At 34.8% G+C, this 16,832-nt stretch overlaps 1 protein-coding gene across 3 annotated transcripts in view; it reads left to right on the top strand.

Annotated features, from left to right (window-relative positions):
- Positions 1 to 966: 966 nt before the first annotated feature.
- Positions 967 to 16,832, top strand: part of LOC121367571 (RNA-binding protein 5-like) — a 30,392-nt gene continuing 14,526 nt past the window's right edge. Inside the window, exons 1-6 of one of the 3 annotated variants that reach the window (XM_041491836.1) lie at positions 967 to 1,101; positions 8,753 to 9,048; positions 10,175 to 10,343; positions 13,313 to 13,435; positions 14,310 to 14,376; positions 16,355 to 16,428. In XM_041491836.1, coding sequence (XP_041347770.1) covers positions 8,756 to 9,048; positions 10,175 to 10,343; positions 13,313 to 13,435; positions 14,310 to 14,376; positions 16,355 to 16,428 — 726 coding nt within the window. In that variant the 5' untranslated portion in view covers positions 967 to 1,101; positions 8,753 to 8,755. Of the gene's footprint in view, positions 1,102 to 8,752; positions 9,049 to 10,171; positions 10,344 to 13,312; positions 13,436 to 14,309; positions 14,377 to 16,354; positions 16,429 to 16,832 lie in introns of all 3 variants that reach the window. The other 2 variants (XM_041491834.1, XM_041491835.1) reach the window with 2 other exon arrangements.

The following is a 16,832-nucleotide window of genomic DNA, read 5'->3' as shown; positions in this document are numbered from 1 at the left end:
CACATTATTACTTCTTGGGTTTAAAATGGGCTCCCAGGGGCCCGTTTTAACTGAGCTCATACTTGTTGACACCTACCATGTTTAGAATCAAACAAGTAGTACGATGTTGAACAATGACATATCTTTGTAAAATACATAGGTTCAATGTTTGAAAACAACTGTGTAATTTATAGTTGGCATTCATACATACCTTCAGCTCGAGATGAACTTTCCTAGAAGTTGTTTTCAGCGGGAACCGACAAAAGTGTTGTTCTTCTTTGCTGAAGCCTACGGACGCTAAAAAAACGTGCATGTTACAAAAACGTCATCAACTGGAAGCGGGGTTGTTGTGTACAGTGCATTTTTGGACTACACGAAAGAGAACATAAGATAATGGGGGGGAGCCCATTTTAGACCACTTTCCCCTACGGGGAAATGGAATTTGCGCTTAGAGTCAAAATGAAAGACGCTATTCTTCATTGTTTTACTATGTTCAAGGCGACAGTGGGCCAAATGTAGACTTGGCGACATTGATAGAGAATGCACAGGCGTTTATTAAAAGTAATTTAATTAATTAATTTAATGTATATTATTTTCGTGCTTATATCCAATTAAGGTTCAAGCACGCTATCCCGGGCACACATATCAGCTATCTGGGCTGCCTGTCCAGGATAGAAGGTGAATGGTTAGTGAAAGAGAAGTCGGTGTAATGGCCTTTTCACCTACCCATTGAGTCGTTAAACTCGCGCTGAGTGGACGGCGGGCGCCGGTAGCTGGAGACAAACCCAGTACGTACCAGCTTTAAAATTGTTGATTTGTTTATATTTATTTTAGAAAGATATGTTATAAGATGGGGAGGTGAGATCGCATCTTTAAAATACACGAAACTTCTCGAAAACGAATCAATTATTATTGGTCGAAATGTTCCGAATACGGATTGGAAGAAAAATATTACACTCCCATAATGCATTTTTTTCTGGCATTTCCTGTTGTAGTTCCGCCATTTGCATTGGTGTTTTGATGCTGTGTTGCGAATTGTGTAATTTGCCTTAAAACAAACAAAACCCCACCCAAAGGAAGAGTACAAACGGTAAAACAAGTCTCACTGAAGCAAACAAATCGGTACTGACATGTGATTTATTGCAGTATGTTTGGTTCTTTTTAGTTCTCGCGCTAAATCGGATATTGGATTTCTAAAAACATTTTTTTTTTTTACTGGTACGGTTACCTTGGACATAGAGAGAGATTTTAAAATACAAAATATAGAGAATTTAACGTATAATTTTATTATAAAATTTTAAGTTAAATCAAATGTAGAGTTAGTAAGATTTAAACTAATTCGGATAAATAAAACAAAAGTCCATTTCAGTGTTCCGAGATTAACTTACAGGTGATGCGCCACTTCCGGATCACCTGTAGTTACCGATCAGTCTGTCGGTATATTAAATTTTTAGTCATTTCTGTGTAAATTTCTTTAAACAAATATTCTAACAAACAAATAATACATGTGTTTCTTGAAATTGTACTAAAATAACTAACAGTATATAGTCTTGGTTTTATTTTGGACGGCGATACATAACCACTATTAAAACTTTACACGGGCAGACGACATGAAAAAAAGAAGACGTTTAAAAAGAGATGAAGTTTTTGATGTTTTTCTTTTTATATCCTTTGAAATTTTATAGTACGAGTAGGGGAAACATATATAAATTGTGCATGACTAGTTTTATGAAAAGTGAATGCTGCAAACGACTTACTGTAACTCCTCAAAGGGGACACACTTGATACGCCAGTTGCGGATCACTCACAAAACGGAAGTATTTACGTTGTAACTGCCGCTAGATGGGGCGATGAACGCAGGGTTTAACTCAAGACCCAAAAACGTTGAACACGGTGGAATTAACGATGTCCCGGGGATACCAGAATTTAATTTTGGATACCAGACTTCAAGGGAGTCTGGCCATTTCGCAACCGGGTGATCTCGCCACGGGTGAGATAGCCGTAAATTCCATATATTGCTGGGCGAAATCGTCGTACTCTATATACATATAAGCAGATGGGAATGTCACTGTTTATTACAATAAATTGGTTATTATAATAATATTTAATTGATGTTTTGGGTTTGATACTGTTCTTTATTCCCACGCTTTTGTTTTTTCTGTCATTGCTTTTGTTCAGTTTACTCCATATCAGCAAGGTTGAGCGAGATCGCCGACGTTTTGTGTACCATTTCATTGTACACTTACTTATTGTTTGAGAACATATTAATGTAACAAATTAATAAAATTCAAACTGAAACTCTGTCTGTTTTCTGTCTTCCATACTGTTTACAACAAAGTTGGCCCGACTGACAGTACTTTAAGCTTATTATTAACCAGTGCATGTTTTGGGTTTGATATTGGTTTCTCATTTCTGTCATTGCTTTTGTTCAGTTTACTCCATATCAGCAAGGTTGAGCGAGATCGCCGACGTTTTGTGTACCATTTCATTGTACACTTACTTATTGTTTGAGAACATATTAATGTAACAAATTAATAAAATTCAAACTGAAACTCTGTCTGTTTTCTGTCTTCCATACTGTTTACAACAAAGTTGGCCCGACTGACAGTACTTTAAGCTTATTATTAACCAGTGCATGTTTTGGGTTTGATATTGGTTTCTCAAAAAGTTGGGCGTGGTCGCCGACATGTTTGTGTCTTCCATTTCATAGTACACTTATATATTACAAATTAATAAAATGTCAAACTAAAAGCTTGTGTATGTTTTCTTTTTTCGATATGTTCTTTACATCTACGGTTTTATAGAACTGATCACATTAAATTACCAGTAACAGAAAACTAACGAGATAAGATACAAGGACAGATATAAAGATATATTGCTTATTAGCATTTCACAATTTCAGTTCATTACAGGGAAATTATAATTCATTATAACAGTTTATGTCTATATGTTGATGAGTTCACTATTATTAGTGTTAATCATCTTTAAAACGGTATGCACAGTGGTCACTGTGAGAAAACTATACTCACAAGAAACACTTTAACAGGCAAAGACAGGAAAAAAGGAAACATCACATTTGATTTGAACATTGTTCGTATCATTTCATGCAGTAAATGATAGTAATATAAACATTTTAAATAATAAAATTCCTCTAGTTATATATAGTACGGCGATTTCGCCCAGCAGTATATGGAATTTATGGCGAGATCGGCCTACTTCACTTCAAGAACCCAGTATCCCACCGGGATGCCATATAATACTAAATTCTCATGTGGGATACCAGATTTTGAAATGTTAGTATCCAACTGGGATACTGGCCAAACATTTTAATCTCGAACACTGCATTTGGTAAGACTTTCCTTTGGCGGCTTGCAGTGAACTCGTATGGAAGACTTACTCGTATGGGGGAAAATGCAATGAACTTGTATGGAATTTACAAATTGATATCAGGGTTCCAGCTGGAAAATTTTCATTAATAGCCAAATGTTTACTTTTATAGCCACGATATAAATTTTATAGCCAAAAGAGCGGATTGAAAATTTTAATATTTATATTTGTGTAATTTATTCTCAAATTCATGTGGTGTATTTGTCCTAGTGAGCAATACATTTATTTGTACCTGAGATTTCAAATCGCGATCCCATTTGTACTTGGTTGGTCGCGGCATTGTGTTGTAATCACTGGCGGTCCCACAACACTTAGCGTCACCACGTGATAGCTGTGATTAAAGATCGCATTTGAACGAGCGTTTGATTTACTAGAACAATGTTTTAAAATTAACCTAAACAATGATACAAAATGCTAATTATCTTGGTAGATAAAACATAAGAATAAAATTCGGTGTGAAACTTAAATAAAAAATTGTGGACCCGCATATCTGGCGTTTTACTAGGTTATACCGAGCTTACGCAAACTGAAATAAATATATTCATACGAATGAAGTACTCGATCGAACAGCCCTGTATGTAGATTTTATTCGTGAGGAATCGTTAACGATTTGATTGGTTCACGATTCACTGCATCCACATTTTATTTTATTAAGGGCAAGGGTTTCACGTGTATATTTTCTTTGGAATGGCGGCAACATTAAATATATATATATATATATATATATTAGGAAAATAAGATGATCCGAATTTCGGGAAACATTGGTTGAACAAAATAAATCGCTATTTTGTATTGCCTGGTTGACCAGATTATAGCCAAATTTGTGATAATTCGCCAATTGGCGACAATGGCGAACGGCAGCTGGAACCCTGGATATGAATTACGTCGATCTCGCCACTGGCGAGATAGCCGTAAATCCTATTTCCTAATGGGCGAAATTGCCGTACATTTTATAAAGGATTGGCACTATTTAGAATGTTTATATTATTAAAATTAATTAACGTATAGACTTATTCTTATTCAGTGCATGTTGGTGTGGGGTTTTTAAAAATGTTTTTCATTGATGATTGTGTTAGTTTATGTTTACACCTTGGCGAGATTGGGCGAGATCTCCGACATGTTTTTCTTCTGTGTAGAAGCTGGTTATGATGTAACTAGATTGTATTAATAATGTTTAAAATGTATATATTAATGTGTGCATGCCGTTGTTGACTGGATACTTGTTTCAAGCTGAACTTTTTTTTTTTTTATTGGAATTAAGTCATAATAATTGTTTTGATAAAATTTACATATTGAACGAATTAAAAATATATATATATAATTAATGGAATTAAGTCATAATAATAATATTGTAAAATGACAGATGCAAATCTCGCGCAGTGCGTGAGCACGCTAAATATCATCATTTCCTGTTAGGGCACGAAATGACATGACGCACGAATATTGAGTACACTAAATGAGAATAAGTCTCTACATTAATTAATTTGAGTCATATAAACATTTTAAGCATTGTTTATCCTTTCCCTTTAAATATAATATGTACGTCAACTTCGCCCAATAGGAAATGGGATTTACGGCTATCTCGCCATTGGGCGAGATCGACAGGCTCCATTGATATATCCAATACTGTATAGCAACTTGTGTGTAGTTTTTATGCAGAGTTCGACAAATCCGCAAGCCCAACGTCGGTGGCTAGTGTTTTTTAAGTTTGGGCTAGTGAGAAACGCAAAACATACATGCATTGTTTACAGTTTCTGTCGCAGGAAATAAGTCTACTGACGTTTGTGTTTTGATTGGTTGGGCAAGTCAAATTATAATGCACTAAATATTTATATCCATATATTGTAATATCAAGAACTGTAAAGTACACAGTTGTAACTGAATTGTTGTGAATAATTATATTTTACAATGTGTCTTACTCTGTTACATCACGAAATGTGTCAAAATACACTTTTAAGAGAAATATCAAAGTATATCTGCATATCCATACATCCCCATACAAGTTCACCGTTATTTTTTACATACAAATTTGTTTTCCGTTCATACGAGTTAAGTTTCCAATCGAGTTCACCGCATCCCCCTTTGGCACAGTCACGAAAGAACATTATACATACAGTACCGATAGAGTTAGTGACAGTGCCAAAGGAAAGTCCTTCCCATTACTCTCCTACCTTTAATTACTGTTCTTCGATTTTGTCCAGAAAATCGCAATTTTTTATTTTTGTTTACATTGGTATGGATTCCACATACTAGAATGTAACTATGTTGCCTGTAATAACATTATTCGATTTTGCTGAGTTCTATGGTCGAAGATGGTCACTCTTTGCACCCTGTTTTTTGGCTTTGGTAAACAATAAATATACAGGTTACGCCAATTGGGGCCACTCCCCGCAACACCTTTGACTCGCCCCTACAACTTTGAATGGCCTGCGACCGAATGTACTTAAATTGCATTTTAAAAACATGTTATCATATATACAAACAATAATAACACACAAATTTGTGACGAAAGAAGGAAACAGAACTTGTTTTAGTTTTATTGCAAACTGTTGTAATTAAATTATAATTATTATGTTGTCACAGGACCCACAATCAAACGTCTGGGATGTTTTACCAAGGCTCAGTCTTGGAATGAATAAGGTGCTTTTATGGCCGTATGACGAGGAATTAAAAAATTACTAAGCTAACAGCAATCTATACAAACAATAATCACATTCACTAGAGATATACACACACAACACAAATTAAAGGCATAATCACTATTTAACAACACTTACACGTGCACAGGCAATGATAGCTGTTGACATTGTTCGCAGTGGCGATTGGGTGTTTGGTATAGTAGACTCGGTATATTCCATAAGAAACGAAAATGTTCAACAATGTAATTTCGGAAAACCTCAGGCTCGTAAACAAAATCTTTCTGCGAAACATTGCGTAGTGGAATGTGACAAGTCGTTCTAATTGTAAGTAAATGGAAAGTAAAGACTGACATGGCCGAGGTGTTCCAATTGAACATACAAATACATTTACATGTCCGAGGTTTTCCAAATATATAATAATCAAAACCGGCCACGGCATTCCGAATGGTTTTAGACAGTTCAATAGACTGGTGAAGTGGTCGCTATGTCCTATATGTGTTTGGTTGCGCAGATACTAATAGAAAACCAGTTGAAAAAAATAAAAATAACTTTCCGATCTCTTACAAACAGTTGTTTGTATTTTGATACATAATACAATACGCGGAAATTTTCTGTAGCTAGGTGGATGACACATGATACGGTTTTGACTTGCCCAATGCTGTTTTGACTTGCCATAGGCGATCGGGCGACTGCAAAATGCACACCCTGTATATAACATATCTTACCGTAATTTCACTTAAAATCCATATTTTGTAAAACGTACAATTTTTTTTATCACAAGATTTTTTTCAAACATTTGGGTGCATTAGTAAATTTCAATAGCAATTTTGCACTTAACGTTACAGAAACAAATACGAAATGTATTCAGTTTATAGTTATTGTAAGATGCAAAGAGATGTCATTCAAATTAAAAATTACTATATTATTACAATCAGTGTGTTTGCCAGAGGGTAAAACAGGTATGGCACCCAAAATATTTTGCAGATTTTTTATTTTTTTTAAAGTTAATATTTTGACAAAATTAATGACTCCTTATCACTACTCTATGATTTTCATAACCATAATCCTAAACATAACCCATTTTCTTTCTGGGGGAGGCCCCCATGACTGGTGCCATACCCAAAAATTTCTTTCTGGCAGAAACACGGACAATGCTTTGCTACATTAAAATAAAAACTTGTCTACTAACAGTGACCCCTGTCAAAATTCTATAACAAGAACACGTTTACAAATTACAGGTCGGTGTGTCATCTACCTTTGAACAAAAAGTATGTAATTTTTCATCTGCCATTTAAATTTTTATGGAATATGCTTTCAGCCTCTAAAAGTTTGACATAATTACTATGATATCAACAGTTATTTTCTTAACAATGTCAATTATTACATGAAATTATTTTGTCAAATTAAAATAAAATTTGCCAACTTCTTTCAAAATTAGCATTTGGCAAATTTAGCGAGTGCCAGAGCAAGTCCTAGATATAGGTGACAGTTACCATCTAGTATGTGGAATCTGTCATTGCAGTGGGGTTTTTCGAGTTATGTCTGGACAAAATGTGGAAATCTAAAGGCAGGTAACATAATGTTCAGTATCGCGTCCCGATTCACAGCGCAAGTTTCCGAGATTGTTACACCAATTTTAAAACATTAAACAGTAGTTGCTAATCAATTTCCTATTATCTAGAAATATTGCTAATCAAGATTTTAAAAGCAAAATGTTCTCTGAAAGGTAGAGTAATTTATTGTAGTTGTTAATATTGTGGTTTGGACTTTAGGTTTGACGCTAAATAGTAAATACCTTTACATTGATCATTTTCGAGTTCGTCGATAACAAATATTTCACATAGTAACCACTAACACACACTATAGGAAGAAACCCGTCAGCACCTACATATTTAACAATACATTATTGGCAGACTACTCTGGCTACATTTACACATGAGTGGACTCCATTAAAACAAAACTGGTTCACAGTATTTCATGACACACTTCCGTTCGAGAGTTGTACAGACATGTGGATGGTTACAATGATGAATCGCTCTCTGCCATCAAATATAACTGTTCAATGGACAAAGATTCCCACTGTAAATTGTAACTTGTAATATCCTCATGGTATGAGTTTGGAAGTGGATTTAAGCAATGATCACATGAAGTGTAGAAATAACAATGTTTTTCTTGTTATTGTTGACAGACAGCCTAATATATAAATATGATTGAAATATAAATATTAAATTCAGAATATAGTCTGCATTACGTGTGTCTAAAGTTTAAAAAACTGCTATATGTATTCATTAAATAAGTATCAAAATAAAGTTACACATATTTAATTGGATCTTTAGTGTTCTGCAATAATGTTTAACTGAAGACAACTACACTTCATGCGCATAAGATTTGTGTTTCCTGATATATATGAGTGGTATTTCATTATCTGTAAATTGCTTTTAAAAAATCATATGTATCTGTGGTGAGGCAGGAAGTAGCCCAGTGGTAAAGCACTCGGCTAATGTGTGGTCGGTTTGGGATCGATCCCAGTCGGCGGGCACATTGTGTTATTTCTCGTTCTAACCAGTGTACTATCCTGTCTGGAATGGTGCCTATAAAAGTGCCCTTACTACTAATAAAAACAATGTAGTGGGTTTTCTCTCTCGGACTATATGTAAAAATCACCACATGTTTGACATCCAATAGCCGATGATTAATAAGTCAATGTGCTCTTGTGGTATATATTATATTTGGATTTATTATTTCAGATCATGGGGGATGGTGCGTTCTGCTCAAGTTACGTTCCTGCAGAGTATGCTGATCCGTACGCTGATGAAGCATATGAGGAACATTCCTATGAAGATGATAGAAATTACGAGAGACTGACAACCGACCAGGAGTATGACCGTCGGTACAGTCGCGATAACGAAGACAGACACAGGGATAGTAGCGGAGATTGCTATGGTGTGGACAGAAGCAGCTATCGCTATGGAGATGGTTGCTCAAGTTCTGGCTATGCTGGAGACGAGGAGTACAGTCGAGATAGAGAAAAGTCACGAGAGAGGTAACCTGGGTTTATTCTTAACAAAAAACATACAGGCCCTGATCTAGAATTGAAATTATAGAAGTGAGAAATGTGAAAAGTTTTATTTAAGGACTGAAAAAAAAGATTATGTGAACATTTAGTTTTTTATGCATTTTGTATTTTTCATTGAAAAAGGTTTCGACTTTTTATACATTGTTTGCATTGTAATATTTCGTTACTATTAAGTATTTAATAATTAATGTGTCATTGTTATATTACAGTCAGGGCTCAAATTTAACTCTGGCCATGCAGCAAATTGCTGTTGTACCCTAGTTATATGCTCTAATGCCCTGAAATTCAAATAGAATCTTACAGCCAAACTGGTCGAACCTTATTTTGCATGTTGGTAAACTCGACTCCTGGAGGTTGTTTTATTACAAAAACATGAAACTGTTTGCACTTATTTATTTTGTTTGGGCGCTTTTGTTTTCTAATAATACCCTTGTTGAAGTTTGCCCTGTTTCCATGCCTTTTGGCTACATGCTCTAAACAAATTTGCCATCAGTCGAGACCAAATGGGCGTATTCTCTTACTTGTGACCTGTGAAGTGCAAGTAATAATTAGTATTTTTTAGCATTACTGAAGTGTATTTGGCTGAGAAGAAAACCCCCAAACTGATTAGGTCCAGAATATTACAGCAACTTTGACCTCTTATTATATAGAATATATATACTGTACATCCCAATTGCATGTTGCTTTATTTAAAGTCTATTCTGTTTATCTTTATACTCTTTTCTATAGTGTTTGACAAATGTTCAGACAGTTACTAGCCCTCACAGAACTTTTGACTAGTGTACTATAAATGTATTATAGTAGTACAGTTTGTCATTTCCACCGATCCAGGCCAAAAATTCACTAACCGAGACCAAATGCTAATTGATTTGTCGAACAATGTTTTCTGTAGGTATACTCAGTGGCAGACTGCACATGTTAAAAGTTGAAATATCACTTCCTTATATCAAAAGTGATCTCTTTAACTTGTAGATGTGACTTTCTAACATTTTCCATTTGCTGCTGGCTATGATCATCTAACAAAAGCCAACATGTTTTTCTATTATTATTATTATTATTATTATTATTATTATTATTATTATTACTACAGTAGAAGTCGACATGACGGACACCGAGACAGACGGCGTGATCGTGATCGTCGGTATGATCGTGACCGAGACAGCGATGGGGGACGATCACGTGACCGACCACGTGAGAGAGACCGATCACGTGACACACGCAGCAGAAGTCCAACAAAGTCTGATGATTCACGCAGCTACGAGGTTTTTAAATTACACTAATTCGGGTGCTGGGGAATGTTTTTATATTATACTTTATTTTTATTTGTATCCACGTCAGTTTTCACCATAGGTTAGTAAAATTATATACCAGGTTTTAAAAAATTGCGGTATCAAACATTTTCAAAATATACTGACATTCAAAAGAAATTTATTTACTTAAAATTTGAATAATTTGATAAATAATGTTCCTAATTGGAAAAAAAATAATTTAGAAACCACCTTACAAACACTTTGCATGTTTCAAGACGTGCATTGTGACGTTTAGATGCTAAACTTCATGATACTTTCATATCCCACCAAACCATTTGTTGGTTTTCTATAATACAATTTTAAGACTTTAAAGTTTCTTTTGGGTGTGTACTGCATGTAAGAATTCATCAGTGTACATGTTTCTTGGGATGGATGGGGTAGTTTCTGATGTTGAGTGAGTGGTTATTATAATCCCACATTTAAGACTGTCCTGAGTTGGCTACTATTGTAAGATGCTTCTAGCTAACAGAACCCTTTTAAGGACTGGACTTTGATATTAAATACAGTTTTGATTATTATCCGACATTAAAGGGACACACCCTAGTTACGGCTATTAAACCCATTTTTTTCACAAATAAAATTGCACTTTACTTACAGTTTATTATTTAGAATATACATTTCCATTCACCTGAAGTGTTTTTTGGTAATCCTGGTTTTTGTAATACCACAAAATGCATTTTTCGTATTTCATAAAATCGCACGCATGTCTGAGAAAAAAACGTTGAGCAGACAAGGTCTAATCTATTTTTAGAGGGGATATTTCCATTTCAATGTCACAGACGTTGGTATATCACGTGACCGTTATCATTTTGGTTCCGTTTGTTTTCTCGTGCACGGTTCGCGCAATCAACATCTGATTTGTTGTTGTTCATTTGTGAGATTTTTCTTCACAGTTCGTGAACATTTTCAGTAACAATAAAGTTCAGACAAGTAAGTGTCTCAATACAAAACATTACAAACCCTTAAAACCAATAATTTTGCTAAGTCTTACGATATCTGGAGAAGGGATACAACCAGGACAGAACAGTTGGAACATGTCCAGAAGAGGTGAAAGAAACGCACCCCAAGTCTGTGAAATTTGTCGTGACGTAGGCATTGTTGTGCTTCGAGCGACATCTACCGGTGACATCAGAATACTAACTTTCAAAATTATTTCAAGCAATTGGGACATGGGGATTCCCATGGTATTTATCGATATAAAACCTGCTTTTTCACTCCATTTGATAAAAACGTGATCTAAGTGTGTTACAGGTTTGTAGATTAACCAAATTATAATTTATTTTCGCTGGATGGAACTAGGGTGTGCGGCTTTAAAGGAGTGTCCTCTGTTTGCTACTATCTTAAGACATTTCCAAGTAACAGAAGCCTTTTAAAAGGACATTCCTGAGTTTGCTGCAATGTTTAAGATGATATCGACTAACAGAGACTTTTTAATGATTGTAATTACATATCAAATATATTTTTCTGCATAAAATATTAGTAGCTGTATATTAAACGTGTTTCTGGTCGTTCTAATATTTGTACTGGGTTAAATTACATTTTATTTCCTAAAAAAAAAATGTCATATGTACGAAATTATTTGAAGACAAAATCCAGTTTGGGCTTCTTTCAAATATTAAGACGACCAGAAACACATTAAATATACAGACACTGGTATTCTAAACAAGAAAATATATTTAATATGCAAGTTTAATCGTAGAAATATTTTATTAGTCGGAAATATCTTACAATGCAGCAAACTCAGGAATGTCCCTTTAAGGGTTGGACTTGAATATTAAATACAAAATTTTAGTTAGAATGTTGATGGTGAATATACAAGGTGTTTCTGATTGTACTAATGTATTTGAAAAATGCATTTTGTAGTACTAGAAACACCAGGATGACAAACATTTTGGATGTACAAAAATGTATATTATAAATAGAATGTACATAACTCTAATAGTGAACAATATGCTGTAGTGTTTATTAACTATGCAGGGATCGATTTTGGCCCACGGCACTACGGCTATTGCCGTAGGTGCCCTTGTTACTGGACGCGGTGCCCCGATAAATTGGACTGTGTCCACGGCCATAAGTAGCCGTGGTTGCCTTCCTTGTATGCCCTAGTGCCCTTCTCATGCCTGGTACCAACTAAATTGAACTTTGCAGCATTTGTCACTTGCCGTGTATTCGTCCATAAGAACAGAAATCCAAAGAAATTATTGCCAACTCTCAGACATGCAATTTCGATGGGCGCAGCCATATTGTTATTGTTTACAAGCCACAGATCCGAGAACCACGTGGTCGCCGAGAAGTAACTGCACAGTCGCTCTATAAAGACTGTTCTGTGCAGGGAACCTCATCTCTCACTCGCATCAGTGAAAACTTTACAGAAAGTGGCCTTGGTGCCCTACCCTTGAAAGAAATGTTGCCCTTGGTGCCCTGCCCACTGGCCTTGGTGCCCCAAAAATTTCCTCAAACCCAAAGCCAAAATGGCCTTGCCCTGAATTTTTTTTAATTCTACCCCTGACTATGGTCTGTTTCTTTAATGGGACAGACCCTAGTTTTTAAACACTACAGCATATTTTTCACAATTAGCCATTTATGATCACTGAAATCAAACATTGCTTATATTTTATTGTTTAAATTATCCATTTTCATAGCACTGAAGTGTTTCTGGTCATCCTAGTGTTTCTAATACCACAAAATGCATTTGTCATATTTTTAAGAGATTAACAGCTATTGATTAGAGTTCTAGTCTGTTTTTAAGGATATTTCCCAGTTTTAACGTCAGACTCTTGTTTCACTCTGTTGTAACTTTATCATCCAAATGAGTTACAGGTTTGTAGATTAACTAAACGTAGTGTTAATTTTTACGGGTTGAAACTAGGGTCTGCGACTTTAATGGGCAGCATTTATGAATGTTGTGCACTTTGTTTCAGAATGGTCACTTGAGTGATGACCGGGACCCGCGTGATGACCGTGGTGGTGAGAAGTGGGTTACACTGCAGCCAACACAGACCGTTCTGCTGAGATTCCTGCCTCCAACTGTTGATGAGAAGGATGTAAGTGTCTTGTTGGTGTTTTTATTGTCACCCAGTTAGTGTTAGATAAACATTTCTTGCCCAGTGGACTGAATTAGCCAACTTTTGCTCTGTGCTAGAGAAGAATCTTGTCTAGCACCCTGGTGCTGGATGATTTCTACATATGCGTGACGTCATAACTCACGTTTTAAGACAATTGACATTCAGAATTCTGTTCGTCATTTAACGTTGTATCATTGTTTTTAAAATATTTAAACAAATTAATATTTTCAACTTTATATTTATTGTTAAGTTGTTATATTTTTTTTGTCAAGTTATATTTGTCATTGCATAATGTGGACTATATTTTTCTGAGTATTATTAAAGGAGTTTGTAGGTGAAATGTTTATGAATTGTTCTACAGTAAACAAACCATAGCTTACAAGATTAATGTTTTGTTACTGTAATTAAATGAGCAAGAAAAATAATCAATCACCGTTGTGAGGTATAGATATGACCATTCCATCCCACGGGACAAAATGTTTTTGTCCCTCGGGTTGGAATTGCCGTATCTATACCTCACAACGGTGATAGATTCTATTAGTACAAGTTAGTTTTTGATGATGTCTGTTAAAAAAAGACGACAAGTGGTAAACTAGTTTGTGGTGTTTATTTTTAATTATTTTAGGTATGGTTTTGGCAAGAATTTACATAACAGTAATTAGAATTTCATGATGAATATTTAAGTCACTGAATTTATTTGACAGATCATGGAATTCATGGGTAGCAAATAAAAAAATTAAAATTTTTTAAAAAGATTATTGATTATTATTTTTTCTTTATACTGGAATGCCTGTTTTTAATGGATCCACGTTTGGTAAGATGCAAATAATTATAAACTCTGTTACTTTTACAGATTCGTGCACAACTCATGATGTTTGGGGCTCCCGTTAAAGATGTCCGATTGATGCGCAGAAGTTCAGGTGGGTTTCATCAATTTCGTCATGTCCCTTTTTATCAGTTTGTTTTAATAAGTTTTTGAAAATGCTGTGGCTCACTGAAGGATCTTGAGGTATAGGGAACATATACTAGGTTTTATAGATGAAAATAACATGACAAGTTGAGAAAGGATAAAACCTTGCAGCCCCCTTTGCCTGCTTTATGAGCACTTTCCTAGTACCCAGATAAATAGATACGCTATTGTTAGTGTGGCATGGATTTCGCAAGCTACGATTTAATTCCTGTAACTTTTAAGAGGGATGGGGTTTTTCTGTTGGGGGTCACCACTTTTTAGCATTTCTTTTTGATGGCATTTAAATTTCTACTGTTGGAAGAGGTGGTTTTGCGTACATGGGTAGCAAAGATTTCATGCAGAATATGCTTGTTTTATGATCAAGTAAATCTTGAGCTATTCATATTATCTTGCACCATTTGTTAAATTATTTTTCTTATTTTATTTTAACGACATCTTTTCTTTTGTACATTTACATAACACATTTGTCTGTCCAACAGTTGTTTTCTTTTGTGACATAGTTTAACTTCTGTCATGCTTTTACTTAGGTCACAAGAATATGGGATTTTTTTAAATTATTTTTTATTTATTTTTAATTCTCATACTCTAAAAGATATACTGAATAATTTCCATACTTTTTGCATTGATCTTGGATCATTTCCTTTCCTTAATACATGGCAAATGTGTAAGCAAACTCTTTTATGAAATGAATACAGGCTATTTCATGGTATTTTTTTCGAATACAATTTTTAAGTTAACAAATGATATGTGAAAACCATATTTTCATGAATTGTAAAGCAATGCGAGAAAATATGGTTTTCAAACATCACAAGTTGGCATAAAAAACTACCATAAAATGATATATTTATTATATGCATCTTGCGTAATTTTTGACAATACTTTTTGCTTTTTGTTAATATCTTTCTCTTATCATATCGAAAACAAATTAATAATTATTTAATACTACTACTGTGAAAACATATCTGACAAAGCGATCGCCCCATAAAACCCCAGCAGAACAAAACCTAAATCGAACTCGCCTAACTTTAACTTGCACTCAACGACAGGACATTGTCTCACCATTATTTGTCAATCAGTTTTACATATTTTAGTCATTGCACTAAAAATCATTATTTATAGATATAATTATTTAAATTAAAAAAACTTATTTTTCTGATATGATCAGATGCATTGGTATCATCAAACAAACAAAAACAATGAGGTGATACGGACCTCAATAATTAGATTGTAATACTTTATAAGGGAGATAATTTAATCATGAACTTATTCACAAAAGAATAAATACAATTTCTATATTTTTAACTAAAATACAGTTTTATGGTTTCTGTAGATCTATATATTTCAGAGACCTCTATGTATATAATAAATATATAAATTTCTTGAAGGACGGTATGAATGATCTTGAATGGAATATTAATTAGCATTAGTAAACACCCCTTCTGAGTTAAGTTACCTTCATAATCTTTCTTGCTTTCACCTGTAAAACGTTTTTAGCCACACAGTGTAGCTAACTTGATCCATGCTTGCACTAGCATTTTTAATTTGAAATTGCTTATGAAAGAGATTATACAACCATGTGCAGTGGTAAGTAAACCGAGAAGTAAGTTTTGTATTTAACAGTGGGAATGTATGGACATCTGGGGACCCTTAACTTATAAAATCATATTCTAGTTTAAAAGGTCATGTAATATAAATATATGTTATTAATGTTGTAAAATTTATTGATTTGTTAAACACAAATGAGGTAAGTTTTTTATAATTTTATGTTAACTGTAAATTTCAGACCTTGAGATTCTTTCAGTGAGAGCCGATGGCATGTTTTATTGAAGCCACATTGCTACTGCATTTTCTTGTTTCCAATGTACATGTGGCTGCGTTGAATGTGTTTATTCTTTTGACTAATGTCGACCATTCTAAATATTGAACAGGTGCATCCCGAGGGTTTGCTTTTGTGGAGTTTGAGAACATAGCCGACTCCCAGCGCTGGATGGACTTGAATCAGGTTAAACGTCACTGTAGAGTATTACCACAGCGGTACTGTAATTACTACATCATGAGAAACAAACACTCTAGTTGCAAAATATTCCACCTTGCCTCTGTTGGTACACTCGGACCAACGTCGCAGTGAGGAAACTGTAGGTGATCTGTTGTCTGGTGACCAATTGGGAGAGACGAACTAAACATGGATTTTCCTCTCCATTATTTGTGAGCTGGGGTTGGGGTACAATTTATCAGTATTGTCATGGCATGGAATTTTGTAGTTCTAGGGCCATTGCAGTCTTTAAGTTATTTAAAGGAGGGGGTAGGGGACGGGTAGCTTCAGCAGGTAAGCATCCACATTGTGTAACAGAGCTCTCTGTTGGGTTATTCACAGCCAGATCATCAAACTGGTGTTTGCTGTCCTGC

Source organism: Gigantopelta aegis, chromosome 3, assembly GCF_016097555.1.
Source record: "Gigantopelta aegis isolate Gae_Host chromosome 3, Gae_host_genome, whole genome shotgun sequence".
Classification (NCBI taxonomy): Eukaryota; Metazoa; Mollusca; class Gastropoda; order Neomphalida; family Peltospiridae; genus Gigantopelta; species Gigantopelta aegis.
The sequence above is the reverse complement of the archived record's forward strand: the minus strand, read 5'-3'. Positions and strand labels throughout refer to the sequence as shown.